The sequence below is a fragment of the Cyberlindnera jadinii genome, assembly GCF_001661405.1.
Source record: "Cyberlindnera jadinii NRRL Y-1542 unplaced genomic scaffold CYBJAscaffold_6, whole genome shotgun sequence".
Taxonomy (NCBI): domain Eukaryota; kingdom Fungi; phylum Ascomycota; class Saccharomycetes; order Phaffomycetales; family Wickerhamomycetaceae; genus Williopsis; species Williopsis jadinii.
Window position 1 is genome coordinate 278,216 of NW_017963657.1, and position 15,149 is coordinate 293,364.

At 43.3% G+C, this 15,149-nt stretch overlaps 11 protein-coding genes across 11 annotated transcripts; 6 read left to right on the forward strand and 5 right to left on the reverse strand.

Moving 5' to 3' along the window:
- Nucleotides 1-52: 52 nt before the first annotated feature.
- Nucleotides 53-481, forward strand: RPS28A (40S ribosomal eS28 domain-containing protein; the record flags this gene model as incomplete). Its single annotated transcript, XM_020216415.1, has 3 exons — nucleotides 53-163; nucleotides 219-350; nucleotides 413-481. 3 exons carry the CDS (start codon nucleotides 53-55, stop codon nucleotides 479-481), a joined length of 312 nt encoding a protein of 103 aa, XP_020070603.1.
- A 382-nt stretch (nucleotides 482-863) lies between these two features.
- On the forward strand, nucleotides 864-1,557 carry CYBJADRAFT_139013 (60S ribosomal eL34 domain-containing protein). The gene has a single exon (XM_020213166.1). It carries the CDS (start codon nucleotides 871-873, stop codon nucleotides 1,264-1,266), a length of 396 nt encoding a protein of 131 aa, XP_020070604.1. The 5' UTR covers nucleotides 864-870; the 3' UTR covers nucleotides 1,267-1,557.
- A 212-nt stretch (nucleotides 1,558-1,769) lies between these two features.
- On the forward strand, nucleotides 1,770-2,906 carry SWT1 (mRNA-processing endoribonuclease; the record flags this gene model as incomplete). The annotated part of the gene is made up of 2 exons (XM_020212330.1): nucleotides 1,770-2,441; nucleotides 2,478-2,906. Coding segments are annotated over 2 exons (1,101 nt in total), but the record flags the coding sequence as incomplete, so codon positions are not given.
- Nucleotides 2,907-2,945: 39 nt separating this feature from the next.
- Nucleotides 2,946-4,204, reverse strand: CYBJADRAFT_86612 (uncharacterized protein). The gene has a single exon (XM_020217975.1). The coding sequence runs from the start codon at nucleotides 4,046-4,048 to the stop codon at nucleotides 2,960-2,962; it is 1,089 nt and encodes a 362-aa protein (XP_020070606.1). The 5' UTR covers nucleotides 4,049-4,204; the 3' UTR covers nucleotides 2,946-2,959.
- A 155-nt stretch (nucleotides 4,205-4,359) lies between these two features.
- SEY1 (dynamin-like GTPase SEY1) lies at nucleotides 4,360-6,743 on the reverse strand (the record flags this gene model as incomplete). The annotated part of the gene is made up of 2 exons (XM_020216416.1): nucleotides 4,360-6,601; nucleotides 6,688-6,743. 2 exons carry the CDS (start codon nucleotides 6,741-6,743, stop codon nucleotides 4,360-4,362), a joined length of 2,298 nt encoding a protein of 765 aa, XP_020070607.1.
- Nucleotides 6,744-6,913: 170 nt separating this feature from the next.
- GET4 lies at nucleotides 6,914-8,353 on the forward strand. Its single transcript, XM_020214989.1, has one exon. It carries the CDS (start codon nucleotides 7,013-7,015, stop codon nucleotides 7,949-7,951), a length of 939 nt encoding a protein of 312 aa, XP_020070608.1. The 5' UTR covers nucleotides 6,914-7,012; the 3' UTR covers nucleotides 7,952-8,353.
- On the reverse strand, nucleotides 7,972-8,570 carry DDP1 (polyphosphatase DDP1; the record flags this gene model as incomplete). The annotated part of the gene is made up of 2 exons (XM_020212690.1): nucleotides 7,972-8,459; nucleotides 8,522-8,570. 2 exons carry the CDS (start codon nucleotides 8,568-8,570, stop codon nucleotides 7,972-7,974), a joined length of 537 nt encoding a protein of 178 aa, XP_020070609.1.
- Nucleotides 8,571-8,679: 109 nt separating this feature from the next.
- CYBJADRAFT_167600 (WD40 repeat-like protein) lies at nucleotides 8,680-10,059 on the forward strand (the record flags this gene model as incomplete). The annotated part of the gene is made up of 1 exon (XM_020214990.1): nucleotides 8,680-10,059. One exon carries the CDS (start codon nucleotides 8,680-8,682, stop codon nucleotides 10,057-10,059), a length of 1,380 nt encoding a protein of 459 aa, XP_020070610.1.
- Nucleotides 10,060-11,364: 1,305 nt separating this feature from the next.
- On the reverse strand, nucleotides 11,365-12,276 carry CYBJADRAFT_177461 (arad-like aldolase/epimerase; the record flags this gene model as incomplete). The annotated part of the gene is made up of 2 exons (XM_020216865.1): nucleotides 11,365-12,165; nucleotides 12,235-12,276. 2 exons carry the CDS (start codon nucleotides 12,274-12,276, stop codon nucleotides 11,365-11,367), a joined length of 843 nt encoding a protein of 280 aa, XP_020070611.1.
- A 334-nt stretch (nucleotides 12,277-12,610) lies between these two features.
- Nucleotides 12,611-13,300, reverse strand: ALG14 (N-acetylglucosaminyldiphosphodolichol N-acetylglucosaminyltransferase anchoring subunit ALG14; the record flags this gene model as incomplete). The annotated part of the gene is made up of 1 exon (XM_020213684.1): nucleotides 12,611-13,300. One exon carries the CDS (start codon nucleotides 13,298-13,300, stop codon nucleotides 12,611-12,613), a length of 690 nt encoding a protein of 229 aa, XP_020070612.1.
- Nucleotides 13,301-13,600: 300 nt separating this feature from the next.
- On the forward strand, nucleotides 13,601-14,318 carry SEC22 (SNAP receptor SEC22; the record flags this gene model as incomplete). The annotated part of the gene is made up of 2 exons (XM_020212682.1): nucleotides 13,601-13,634; nucleotides 13,699-14,318. The coding sequence occupies 2 exons, from the start codon at nucleotides 13,601-13,603 to the stop codon at nucleotides 14,316-14,318; spliced, it is 654 nt and encodes a 217-aa protein (XP_020070613.1).
- Between the last annotated feature and the right edge of the window lie 831 nt (nucleotides 14,319-15,149).

Here is a 15,149-nt window from a genome sequence, read left to right on the forward strand (position 1 = left end):
ATGTTGATTACGGATTGAAGATTCATCAAGGAAACCGAAGAGTCCATTGAAGATGGTGTCGAATAACTTTGTCACTAACTGGAGTATATTTACTTCATCGAGGTGTAATGGATGGCATTTATCGACCACAAGATACATTATCGATTTGTCGTTGTCACTTTTAGTCTCTTCCAACCCGAGTTGAATAAAAAGAACTCCCGCTAACAAAACATCTACAGGACACTAAGACCCCAGTTACCCTTGCTAGAGTTAAGAAGGTTCTCGGTAGAACCGGTTCCCGTGGTGGTGTCACCCAAGTCAGAGTTGAGTTCTTGGACGACTCCTCTAGAACTATTGTCAGAAACGTTAAGGTATGTCTACATCACCATTTCCCTCATTCAAAACGATCAGGTCAACTAACAACTTCATATAGGGTCCAGTCAGAGAGAACGACATCTTGTCTTTGATGGAGTCTGAGCGTGAGGCTAGAAGATTGCGTTAAGACCACTTTACAGCTATACTGGAAGTCATTTCTGCTACAAACATGGTATTATAATGGAATTGATTGAATGTACATTTGTTTAATTATTTGAGCACCCTTAAACTGAGATCCTGCCACTAACAGACAGACGACACACACAACACCATAATCTATGGCCATCTTGTGCTAACTGATTGTTGTTGTTTTGTTGTTGTTTGTGCGTGTGAGTCTCTTCTGTAGAATTTTTCGCAGTCACAAAATTCCCAAATAGGCAATATTACGCAAACACCCGAACATCTAGTGAAATGTCGCTCGAGCGAGCACAGTTTGAACTTTTCACCATAATATTTCACTACACATCACCAAATAACCCCAAAAGAGGAGTACTTGATCAAACCAAGCAAGGAAAAATGGCTCAAAGAGTTACTTACAGAAGAAGAAACCCATACAACTCTCGTTCTAACAAGATCAAAGTTGTTAAGACCCCAGGTGGTGTCTTGCGTGCTCAACACGTAAAGAAGACCGGTACCAGACCAAAATGTGGTGACTGTGGTGTCGCTTTGCCAGGTATCTCCTCTTTGAGACCAAGAGAGTATGCTCAAGTCTCCAAGACCCACAAGACTGTCTCCCGTGCTTACGGCGGTTCCAGATGTGCCAACTGTGTCAAGGAAAGAATCGTTAGAGCTTTCTTGATCGAGGAACAAAAGATTGTGAAGAGAGTGTTGAAGGAACAAGCTGAGAAGGAGAAGGCTGCTGAGAAGAAGGCTGCTGAGAAGAAGGCTGCTAAGAAGACTGCTAAGAAGTAAATTCATCATCAGAAAGAGTTCAAAGATTAGGAGGAATTTTATTGGTGTCATGTTTTCGCAGTTTTTTGTTGTATTTTGTTAGTTTTGTTTTTAACATCTAGAGAGAGCACTGTTCTTTACAGAACTTGATCTCCTCTATTCATCTCTGTTCATAATTGGGTTAATGGGGTTTTAATTTCACGTTACGATCATGTTTTAATATCACAAAATTATGTAGTTTTGATCTTTGACACAAGGTATACCAAGTGATTGCCGAAATTTGCATCTCTCATTTTTTCTCCTAGTTGATTGTTATTATATCTCAAGGGAACATGAGCGGACTCCCGTCTAAGTACTCAGACGCTGGTTTGAGTAAACAGGATCAGGAGCGTATCCTAACGGTGGGCTCACCTCGTCAAAACCGACCAATTGGTGCTATAAAGATCGAAGAAAGAGTGAGTGATGCGCTTGTCCATCTCACTGAAAACAGCGGTAGCTTGAATAGAGATGATGTGCATTATGCACATGATTCTGAAGGAGATATACCCATAATTGGGATGGATGACGAGCAAGAGGTACAAATTGTCTCTGACTTTGTCACTGAGAGGAGAAATGAGGCAGGATTTGTATCGTTATCTTCGAAACCGATTCCAGAGCTCGATGATAATCCTGAGGTATTGCAGAGCAGAGACATTATGATGGTGATAGATACAAACTTCATCATATCTCATTTGGATATCGTGGATGATTTATCAAAACTGTATGAAAAGTACCACCATAGGATTGTTATTCCAGTAACTGTTATACAGGAACTTGATGGGCTCAAGCTTTCACACAAGAGACCGAAGGATGTTATCAGTGATATTACAGTGGGTCACCTTGCACGTTGGGCCAATGATTGGATCTATAGAATGCTTGCTGCTAGAGACAGCTCTGTAAGGGCCCAGAAGCTTCGTGAGTCAATTGATAAAGAATCGACCAAAGACGACGCCATCTTGGATTGCTGTTTGTACTTCAAAGAGAGAACGGGATCAATGGTGGTTCTACTGTCCAATGACAAAAACCTCTGTATGAAGGCACTGGCGAATGAAATCCTCACAGTGTCTTACACAAAGGGTATGACTGCAAAGCTCATTGCTGAAAAATCATTTCAAGAGAATATGGAGTACGAAGCAGCACATCATCATTCTTCCAATGTACCTGTCATAGAAAACGGGGGTGAAGATATCGAGATGAACGACAAAGAAGAGTCACAAACGACCGAGTCAGTAGACGGAGAAGCAACTATTTCCTTTGGCGATGCATCTGATCTTGTATTCTCAGAGATTCAGAAAGTTGTTCTTGAGGCGTTGGATGCAGTCATGTACGCGGAGTATGAAGACGATGTTGAGCTCATCGGGTACGACAAGGGTAAAGTGTTAACACTTGGTGATGCTCTGAAGGTCATTAGCCAATATTGGATCTCAGTGTTTACAGAATACTTCAAAAAGAGCTCGTTTAAGCCATCCAAGGGTAATGATAACAGATATAAGTATAAACCGCTAACTAAAGAAGAACTTGAAGATTTCATTCGTTACTGGAGTGGAATACTTACAGCTCTTTACGTTAAAAGGGATGAAGTGCAAAACAGTGCATTGGATAAGATAATTGAACGTTGGGAGTGTATAGCATCTACAGCACGTTGATGGTGTCTGTTCTGGCAAGGGTATTTTGGTTATTCATCTGTAGTGTGGAAACGTTTGGCAGCCTTGATTGGCGAAAATGTCTTTTGGTGTATGGTTCTCTTTCTAGGACTACCAAATGTCTGACGTTGTCTCATAGGTTGTATCGTGGCATCAGATGGCAAAGCTGACCCTTCTCTTTCTGATTCTTCACTTGTGCTTCCCTTCGTTGGTGATGCATGTAGCTGTGCTGTAGGCGTTGGTGTGTCTGTGCTATTGATAGTATGGTCTTTCATATGCTCAGAAAGAGATTCAACATCATCTAGTCTCTGTCTCTTTGGAACAGCATGAGTAGGCGATGCGTCTGTATCGTTGTTGCTTGGGCGTTTTGTGCCCATATTGTCCTTCTTGGTGTAGCTGAACGTTGTGCCATATGACCAGGTATTGTCAGTGTAGTTTGACCCTAGGATGTCCCAGATATACTCATTTTGGAATCGAACAAGCTTCTTCTTCTTCCAAAGCGATTCAAACTCCTTTGAATCGAACCTGGTGATGTGTCTTCTGTTGGAGGAGCGCTCTGGGGCCCATTTCTCTATCAGATCTGGCTGATTCATCCCACTAATCACTTCCAGAAGATACCTTATGGCGTTATCCTTTTGCCGTATAATCTTCACAAGATCACCTCTGTACTCGTTCATAGTATGGATGATGGTGGACTGGTAAAAGAAGAGGTTTTTCATGATTGTGATGGCAGTTGAATCTCTGAGTATCGTCAGATCAAAGCTCCACAGGAACTCAACATTGTCAACGTGCTTTGCCAGGTTCATCTTCAATTCCAGTGGAACTCCTCCATCCACTTTGAGCTTATCAAGTGACAAAGCAGTTTCATTATCTGATCCATCAAAGTTGTTTTCGAACGTTATCAGTAATTGCTTGTAGACGTTGTCTAGAGACTCAGCATCGTACCCAAACTGTGACGCCTTAAAGCCCAATAGAGCAGCATCAACATCGCCTATCCACACATAACTGAAGTCAGTGAGATACACACAGTACTCAACCGTATCCAAAGAGTAGTGAACTCCAAGAAAGTACTGCTTTCTGTCTAACTCAACAACAGTCCATTTACGAGGTAAAGTCATCATCGTGATCAGTGGCACCAGCCTTCCTACAGAGTGCAGTTTTAGTAGGGGGGTTCAAGCAACGGATCAAGAGGTAAGCAATGGATCAAGACGTGGAAGGCAGTTCGACAGCAACTTACCAGCAAGGATTCGAGATGGCTGGTGGGTGCTAAGCGTCAGTGTCTACCATTCGATGGCTGGCTCTCTATGCTGTTTCTGGAAGATTTCCACTTTCGGGGAGATTCATATACTTCTACACGATAACTCAAGCACATTGTAATCAATGTTCAATGGGGTGTTTTATGGAAAAGACAGCTATGTACATACGGCACGGTTTATTCAATCTTCTCAGATAAGTCATCCATTTCGTAGGATTCCAACGGCTGCGGAACTGTAGCTGAGTTGTCGTCGAGTAAAATGCTAGCGAGGTGTGCCTTTATTTGCTTCACTAGAGCGTGGAATGCGAGGTCCAACGGCCCCCACAAGTTCAGAGTGTTCACAAAGAAGAGCCCGGTACCAATGAGAATGGCAAGCACCAAGTAGAGAGGGTTGCGCAAGATAGCCATGAATTCGTTCCATCCCAAGACGATCAACAGAATGTACATGAATGGTGGAATCTTTGAGATGTTTGAGATGATGGAACGCGACGCATCACGGTATGATACCTCAGCCTGTTTGAGGAAGTCCTTCTTGACTCTTAGCTGTTCAGGAGCAGACAAGATGTGTGAGAACCTGTGTGGATGCACATCCTCTTCATCCTCATCGTCGTAGATGTCATAATCAGGAATGATCTCTGAATCGTTTGACAGTTTAGCAATGGACAGCAGAGGAAGCGACTTTAGTGCGTGCTGGGAGGCCTCCCTATACGCAGACGAGATCTCTGTTTCGTTCTTCCAAACCCTTGGGATGCCAGTGTTGTCATATGTGAACACCTCATCGAATTGACGTTTGAGAATGTTCACAACGTTATCAGGTCTAAGATAATCGTGTATGAAGTTGTCAAAAGACAACCATGATTCCTTGCCGATCTTCTGAACTATTCTGTCGTTTTCCTCTGGGGAGCAACCCAGTTTGAAGTCATAAGTAGAATCACTGGTTTGATACTTTGAAAGCGATAGTTTCAACAGCTCTCTGAAACTGTCCAAGACCCTGTCCCACATCTCAATATCCGGGGCTGCAAATGAATCTACCGTTTCATTCTTCAATGATGGAACCAATTTCTTAGCAATACGAGATGTCAATGTGTTAATCTCTTGTTCCCTCGAACGTTGTATCTGCTCCTGTAACTTGGAACTAAATTCTTCCAATTCATTTTGATATGTGAATGTTTCAGGATCCAATTCATTGACGGGCTCAAGCTCTTGGGAGAAAGATGTCAATGCGATGGTCTTTGCATCGGTTGATCTCTCCAAGAATGTGGCTTTTGTAGACTTGTCGTTTAGGCTTTGAGTGAACTCTGAGAAAGCTGATTTCGACAACTCCTTGATGAACTCCTTGAATAAAGTGAGCAGCTTTGAGTTGATACTTTTCGTAAGCGCATCTCTCTTCGACGTGTAAACTTCCTTGTTATAATGACCCGCTTGTAAGTCATACGTACTCAATGACAGTTGCAGCAGCTTCTTGAACTCATCAGCGAGTGAAGCACCTTTCAAGCCATCCAGTTTTACACCACCAAACGTATGTTCGAACTCAGAGTCAAACAATTCCAAGGTCTCCTTGATGATTTCATCACATCTGAATCTAGCGACAAGGATTTGTTGTGTTGGGAGATCTAAATCCTTATTCGATTGGATTTGGTTCCAGCAGTTCTCAGCGTACACTGACCACCCATCGATAGGGAATGCTTGGTGATAGTCCTTCTTAAACAAGTAATTCTCATCTCCAGGTGTGAAACGATCACCCAGTGAACGAACATCCTCGTGGAATTGGTGCTCTTGCAACACTTTATGACTCAGTCCGACAAACTCCAAGTCAAAGTACTTCGAAAGTGGAGTATCGGATGCCACAGTGGAAGGTTTGGCAATGTCATTCCACATCTTGTGCAAGTCCTGGGTCAGAGTATTGGATAAGTTCTCCAACGGAGTGGAACCGACATGGTCTCTAATGACAAACAGCAACAGCATCTTATGGTCCTTGTCACCAAACAGCGAGAGGTTGACTTCGAACACCGTCTTCAACAGCCCCATGTTGGCACCTTGGTAGAGCCCAACCTGGTGTTCCCAGATGTTCACAATCAACACCTCTGAGGTGGCCAAGGCAAACAGAGCTGCTTTCCTCTCAAAGTCCTGGTCTTCTCCACGCTCTCGGCCATCAGAGCCTTCAACATCCATCACAAACACATGCTCCTTACCGAGCGATGTCGAGTGTGATTCAACTTTGGGGGAGAACCCCAGCCAGATGCCCTTCGTGGTCTGTTGTCTCTGAGCTTCGTTCATAACATCGAACTTCGTGTGGAACAGCGCGTTCAGTAGCGTCGACTTCCCCGTGGACTGCGAGCCAAACACGGAGATCACATGGTAGTCCAGTCCCATGTCATTTGGCGACACCTTGGACAAGTATGCTTTCACGGAGTCTCTTCTATTGGCGGTCACGGGGGACACCGCTTGTTAGGAGCAGCTCCAAAGAACAGCGCACCAAAGCACGCACAGACACCCAATACTCACTGAAACTCCTTCGCCTCGTCAATCACCTGCACCGAGTCGTTTGATACCTCAGACATTTCCCCTTATTCGCAGTAATTGTTCCCAGTAATCGACCGGTATTATTGTCTGTCTCGTGGTGGAAGCCTCCAGCGTGGGCTTTTTCACGGGCCGCCTTCCCCTTATAAAAATGCCCCAACTTTGGCGGGAGCCCACACCAGAAACGAGGAAAAATACACAGAACCCAGCCTAGAAACCCACTCGCCAGGCAGGCTCTTTCCATCAACACAACAAGGAGGTTCAGCGTAAAGTGCACCGTCCACTGCACATCTGCTTCTGTTCCCACGAAATGGCCACTGAGATCAACGTTTCCAACCCGAAGCTGAAGAGAACGCTGCTTCGGTTCCAGGCTAAGATCGCCGAGGGCGACTACTACGAGGCTCATCAGACTCTTCGCACGATTGCCAATAGAAACGTCCGGTCCAAGTCGTATGGCGATGCCATTGACCTGCTGTACCACGGGGCTCAGATTCTGCTCCAGTCAAGCCAGCCGGCCACAGGGTCTGATCTGACGAGCTATCTGATTGATGTTTACAACGAGAGCGACACCAAGGTGACTACTGAGTCGAAGGCCAGGCTGATACAGCTCATTTCCCTGTTTGATCCCCAGGAGCCCTCTCTGAAACACGTTGGCGTGGAGGCAGTCAACTGGTCCATAAACCACGGTGAGTGTCAATACGGTGATGGTGATATCCACAATGCTCTGGGCCAGAAGTTTGTAGAGTGTGATTCCTTAGCGTATGAGGCTGAGAGACATCTGGTCTTGGGCAACTCCCATTCTCTGGACACATACGTCAAGCACATCTGGTCATGGTACCAACAGGACTCTGAGAAGAGCAACATTGGGCTCTACGTGTCAAGATGCGTGCTGAACTACTTGTTCATCCAAAACGTCAAGAATGCGAACCAAGCATTGGATGAACTTTTGACGCTATTCACAACGGAGTATCCGTCGTTCAAGTACGAGCAAATAACGGAATCCTCCGTGTCAGTGAAGCTCTTCGACTCCCTACCTCTGCTGAACTTTGTGCAGTTCCTTCTAAGGGTGGTCTCCACCGGCGATCCTAAACTGTTTAATGTTCTCGTGGGACGCTATTCACCAACCTTGGACTCGTGTGAGCTCAAAGATGCTGTTGCCTACATCGGTCAGTTGTACTTTGGAATCCAAGTGCCTAAACAGGTTAACCTACTACAAAACTTGATGTCTGGGTTCCTCGGTGGTAGATAGCACTGTTGCTCTCCTTGTGCTTAAGCACCACTATTCAGCATTATCTGCTCAACTGCCTTTGCGAGTTCCGGTCTCTTATTACTCTGCAAACTCTCAATCGCATCTTCAAAAGTGAACCACTGTCTTTTCCTAGTTGCACTTTCTGGGAATTCATCGTGTAGCTCCTTAACCTTCATCTCGTAGAGGTGAAATTCCGATCTTGGTGGGTTCCTCAAGACGCCATTGGTCTCCTTCATGGAACCCTTAGCCCATTCAGCCGGTGATCTTAGATCTGGAATCACTTGCAACTTTCTCACAATAGTTCCTATAGCACCAGCTTCTTCCCACGTTTCTCTAATCGCAGCCCTCACGTAGTCGCCGTCATCATCTTCATCAGTCTCAACACCTCCCTTTGGTAATACCCATTTGTTGTTGTTACGCGACGAGCCAACAAGGAGTACTCTATCCCCAGCTTCATTCACACACACACAACCACTCACCAGACGAGCACCTGTTGTTGTGTTGTACACTTACAAACAGAGAACAGTTAGATCGTATATCATCTTTCAAACACATTTGGGGGTCACTTACACTGGTTCTCACGTCCTTCACGTGCGGTTTTGGTGTATTCAATTGACATTGTTTGCTCCTTAAAGGGTTAGATTTTGGGGAGAAGAGTATGAATTTTGAAGGCTTTTTCACCAGTTTTATATTCAAAGAACTTAAAGGCTTTGGCCAGGATAACAAGAATGAATCAACTGCCCTCAGAGTTTGGGAATAAGGAGCATGATTTTGAGAGAGATGACTCGGTGTATGAGAGATGGCTGAGGAATGATGACTTGGAGGGCAATCACTGTGATGGTGATGGTGATGGTGACAGTGACAGTGATAGCGATGATGACGATGATGATGAACTTCCTATAACTCATCAATTCAAGTTAAGCGGCACAAAGAGTATCACATGTCTCAAGTACCACCCTTCTGGCTCAGAATTGTACACAGCTACAACGGACGGGTCCTTGCTCTGCTATAACTTCAACTCAATGTCTGCTGAAAGCACTGAACCATCGCACAGCTTTGAGCCCTTTGAATCTCACCACATTCACAAGTTGGATATAGCTTCTCCAAGAGGGCCATTGTTGACATTGGCGAACACCTCAACGTTCAAATTAATTTCCCTAGAAGGTGATGAACTGGCATCATCTGCAACTGGTGATAGATACCTATACGATGTTAAACAGACAAGAGGACATACAGACACCATAACAGACGGTGGGTTCATTTCCAATGAGAAGGTTATAACCTCAAGTTTGGATTCAACTTTCCGTATATGGGATACGACTAAATGCTCTCAGCAGAGTGTCACTGTCGTCAAGGCAAATGGCAAAAAGACCAAAGTAAGCCATTTGGAATACTCTTCGGCTGGTCTGGCATTTGCAGTGAATGACAACAGGTTGACGTCATGGGATATCAATACAAAGATGATGAGACCAATAGAGGAATTTGTGGAGAAGTGCACAATTCTCAGCATCAAATCCTCTGAGGATAAGTTACTTGTTCGAACAGAGGATTCTCTAAAGTTGTACGACGTGAAGAACTTATCAAGACCACTAATACAGAGATTGACATACCCAAGTCCAACTGACGATTCCTTCACGGCTCCAATGTACTTCAATAATGATAAAATTGTCATTGCAATGTCGAATTCTATAGACATTCTGGATAAGTCAGATCTAATGACAATATCATGCATAAAGGCTCAACACAATGTTTCCTGTGCTGAATGGGAACCAAAGACAAATCAAATTGCTTATGGTCAGTACTTAGAAGGATCAAAGGGCTATGTAAGCATTTTATTCGATCCGAAACTGTCACGGAATGGAGTTATGGCTACGATTAACAACAGACCCAAAAAGAGACATCTTGATGATTCAATATTCACTTCCAAGGTTAAAGAAATAGGCTATAACATGGATGAGCTCAATGAATTGAAAAAGTCAAAGAAGAAGAAGAACGACGTCGACGAAGATCGGTCCAAAAAGAATACCTTAGTTTGGGGAAGAACTCAGCCCGCAGAGAGAAATATCAATGAAGATCCAAGAGAGGCACTGAAGAAGTATTCGAGGTAGAAATATCAGCTTTCAACCTCGTCAACCTCTGTGCGCTTCAACTGTGACAATATTTGTGCATGTGGATAACTACCGATATCTAATCTTGTCCAATTGACAATGTTGCCCTGTGTATCCAATTGGCTTATCGAAGCATTGCCACACTCTTTGTAGTAGACACTTTTACCCATATCGTCGTACATAATCAAAACCATTCTGTGTGCTTTGTTCACTTCAACAAAAGAGCTATACCAAGTATGAATACGGTACATTGACCTGGAATCAAACTCCAACAATCTCAACTCTTCAAATCTCGGAAGTGAATATGTCTTCATGGGTATAAATCCATCCGAGAAGACCATTGCGAGATCGATATCCATAATTTTCAAAACTTTCAACCATTTGACACTTCTATTGATGAAATTGTGTAATACTTCTGCTATTTTGAAGCATACTGACGTAGCACGAGGTTTTGTTCTCAAGTGTAACCACTTGTTTCTCCATTCTCTAACATTTAACCTATGGCCCCCGGTTTCTTCGTATGCAAGATCAGAATTCCAGTTCCAATGGCCAAGCTCTGGGTGTATGTTCTTATAGACCACTGGAGAGTTGATACTCTTGAACTTGAATTCAGTCAACTGATTGTTATGGCTAATTGTCGTGTCAAGTGAATCGAGATGAGCACGCTTTAAATTCCTGAAGCGTGATGTAAGAATCACATCCAAAAACCTGACATTTGATGGTATATTTCTCAAGCATTCAAATAGCAAAGGTAAAGAGTCCGTCAAGATGTATAACGTTACTAAGTTCGTACACATGGGCAATATAGAGCTCACATTGGTATTGAAACCTCTCGCATCGTTATCTCTGAGCCAAGTACTCGAAGATTTCACTTGCATAACACGCACATTCTTTGCGTTGTTAGGTTCCTCCAACAATGTCGTACAGAGAGTGTTGTTGTCAATCGTCTTTGATGGCTCAAACGTACTTAATTGAAGCACCTTTGTGCTGTACAACAAGGGCTGAAGAAATCGATGAATTCTCTTACACGTTAAGGCATAAGCTGTGATGTTGCTTCTTCGATAAAAGACATGTTTGGCAATGATGCAGTGAATCTCACGAGGAAGAGCAACAAACTCAATTGGTCTAGAACTATTTGTCATAGCAAGTATTATGCTTGATCGTGTATTAGTCACCATTGTGTCAAACGTAAACAAGTTAGAGTATACTTTTTGCTAACTATTCACAAATTATTATCCACATAGAGCACAAAGCTGAATGAGTTTTCAGTTCATCAGATAAAGCAGGTGAAAAGTATAGCAGAAATCACTTTAAGAATGCACCGTTGGTCAATTCCAACTCCAATTCATAATCAGGTTGGAACTCTGTATATAGGGTTTCTGGATCTGAAGTCATGTGATACGTATATGCAGCTTCTTCATCATCGATAATTTTCTTTTCAAACATTGGGTTAATCTTATCAACCTGCATTTGTACTTCACAGCATCTCTCCATGAGCGTGAAAAGGTAAGCAGCTTCATCAATGGTTTCACCAACAGTTAATAAACCATGGTTTTGTAATATTACACCTTTGCCGTTACCAATTGCTTTTGCGATATTGATGCCTTCTTCTTTTTCAAGCACAACACCACCAAAGTTTTCATAGACTGAATGTGCTTTGTAAAAGATGCACACATCTTGGTTGATCATCTCCAATGGTTTGCCAAAGGTGGAATACGCCTTCCCCCAAACAGAATGGGTATGACAGGCAGCGTTGACATCAGGCCTAGCTTTGTGCAATTCCGAGTGTATCTTGAATCCTGCAGCGTTCACAGCAGCCAAGTTACCACCAATGACCCTACCTTCCTTATCAACATGTACCAAATCAGAAACTTTCATCAGGGAAAAATGTGTGCCTAATGGGTTGATCCAAAAGGTCTCTGGATCAACAGGGTCCCGAACAGAGATATGGCCAGCAGACCCTTCAGCATAACCTTTTCTCCCAAACACTCTGAATGCGCCAGCCAAGTGTTCCAAGCACCAACGACGCTCATCGTACTTATCCTTGAACTCTGGCTTCTTATGACGATACGGGTATTGTCCTTGTACCAAGTTATGTATACCTTGCTCCCCGAGAACATGGTGGTGGTGATGTTCCTTGGTGTTTGGACTCAAGTGCAGAGTGGCATTCCCCACTGTTGTGGCGGTAGTCGCAGCAGTTGTAGAAGTACTTGACATTATCACGAATCAGTTCGTTACTCCAAAACAAATGCTCACGTCTCCAGAGAATATTCGACAGAGAAGCAGCTCTCTTATATACCTTATCAACAGATCGAGTTGCCCGTATCAACGGGGATTTTATACCAATTGTATGGGGAAAGCCACGCCGATAGCTCTTATTAGTAGCAAGAGGCGCGAAACCCACACACCACAAAACGCCGCACTTGTCGGTTTCCATTTTGAGCGAGTTTTCAGAACCTAAACGCGCAAACCACAAAAGCTCTAAACTTCGGTATCAACTTCAGTTAGAGGTCTCTTTGGTAAAAACCAGAAAACTCACAAAGTTGTGAAATCACACCAGAATGCCCTTGTACTCTGTAGAGGTTTTGACTGCAAGCTTTGGCCATTGTACCAAGAACCTGTGTGCCAAAGGGCGGCAAATCATGCCACTTGTACTTAGGCTGTTCACGCGCGCAAGGGACTCGATGTAGAAGATCTTTGTTGTGTGTGAAAATTGTACAACATTCAGGAAAGTGTAGAATATGGCCAAGGGTACCGTGGTTCCTGGACCGTTGAGCATCAGGATATCTGGTGGGTATTCGATATTGGGGAACACGTTGAATACAAACATGATCGACTTCACGGTGGATAGGAAGGAAGACACCAGCGGCTCACCAACTCTTCGTGCCCGTGGGAGATCGACAAAGGAGTAGCTTGCCCTCAGCGACCTTTCTTCAATGAACTTTGTCAACATCTTTTGAGATCCTTCGTCTCCGGTGGAGGTTACAAACGTTATGTGCTTGAGCGAATCCAACGACTTCACCGTTGACAGCATTCTCAACATCTCACCGGTGTGACCGCCGGATCCCAGAAACACCATAAGTGTTTTGTCATTCCAGGTTTTCCTGGAGATGGATCTGTTTAGGTTGAAACATGGAATGACAAAGCATAATCTCATCATCGACGCGGTATAACCAACCATCAACAGCGACCAAAATGGCCATCTATCACCACCCTCGGCTGTGGAATACAATTTCCACATCATGGATGCATACACACCAAGAAAAAGAATAAGATAGTTCATTCTGACGGGACGTACGCAATTGAGTGACTCTGATTGAAACACAATGTGTCGTTGTTTCGGATGGTTTGACCTTCCCTTTCGTGTGGAATATCAACTTTTGCAGAGGTGAAGAGAAAGCGAAAATTCCGAGGGAAAAATGGCCCTCGAGTCTCGAAATTTTTATGAACACCGAGCTGATTAAGAAGACGTGTTGTTGTTGTTGTTATCCTTTTATAACCAGTCCACCCATTATCGGCCACGCACGGTTAGACAACTCTAATGATTAAATCGACATTGATATACAGAACTGACGGTATGTAAACAAACATATTATCTTTTATTAACGCCCCCTCCCCTCTAACATGAATTGTGTACAGGTATCCCACTTGCAGGTTCAGTGGATGAGGACAGCGATCCTCAATTACTCGAACAGAAGAAGAAAGTGAAGTTTCTCATGTCAAGAATCACGCCAAACTCTCAGGATAAGGCATCCATTGAGTCTGGTGAGTTTCAAATACATTATCTAATATCCAACAACATCGTTTACTTCGTCATATGTGAAAAATCGTATCCAAGAAAGTTGGCATTTTCCTATTTACAAGAGATTGCACAGGAATTCTTCCAATCTCATGGTGCAGATGCTCTAAGACAGACAACAAGACCATATGCCTTTGTCAGCTTTGATAACTACATGCAAAAAACCAAAAAGTTGTACCAAGATGAAAGGGCACAGACAAACTTGGACAAGTTGAATACCGATCTTGCAGATGTGAAAACAGTGCTTCAAAAGAACATTGAAGATCTGCTCTATCGAGGTGATAGCTTGGATAAGATGAGTGACATCTCGAGTTCCATCAGAACGGAATCAAGCAAGTATAGAAAAGCTGCACGTAAGATTAACTTTGACCTGTTAATTAAGCAATACGCTCCTGTTGCTGGTGTTGGCCTGTTATTTGTATTCTTTATTTGGTATTTCTTCCTGAGAAGTTCTAAGTAATAGTACGTAATTTATAATGTTCATTCCTGATCGATGGACTTGTACTGGTGCCTCGTCTATATTTCAACTAGTTTCGTTGAGCAAAGGAGCATGTTCTGCTTTATGTGTATACCATTTTCAGCCTAAGCTTTAATGGAACCTTGCGAATGTTTCTCACATTTCATGAGTGAAACCATGGATTATGCACTGTTCATAGCTCAATATCTGCAATGGGGTTGTCCATTGGTAAGAATTAAAGCAGTGAAATGGCACATACTGTTCATAAGGGAAGTTTCTAAATCAGGGATAATGTTCTTTAGGTATTCCTAGAATGGAAATTTCAAGAGACTCAAACTATCATTAAACTATGGAAAGTGATTGGTTTAAATAGTGAGAGATACTTTAGATGCAACAGTGCATCAACACGTCCAAGTACAACCTTCAACTGTGCGAGAGCTTAATAAAAGCGCAGCAAAAGTAGAACATTGTGTGGTTCAAGACATTCCAAGACACCGAAAACTGATATCGGTGAACGTTTAGCCATGTCTTTTCTACTGTTAACGGATGTGTTCATGTGTCGATTGGTATTTTCCATGCGTATGCCTCTGTATGTGCTTCGTACCGTTACATCCCCAATGACAAAAGCCCTTAGTCCTCTGGCCTCAGTAATTTAATCCTTAAAAGAGTCCATTGCCCCTCTCCAAACTATTCTTGTTGACTCTACAGAGTCACATAATCAGAAAGAAGGATTTTGTAGCACTTGACGACCATGACCTTCTAAGCATAGTGAAGCATCGAAGGAACCTCCTCCATGGTACTGAGCACCTGTATATACTACATAGTAAAAAGCCC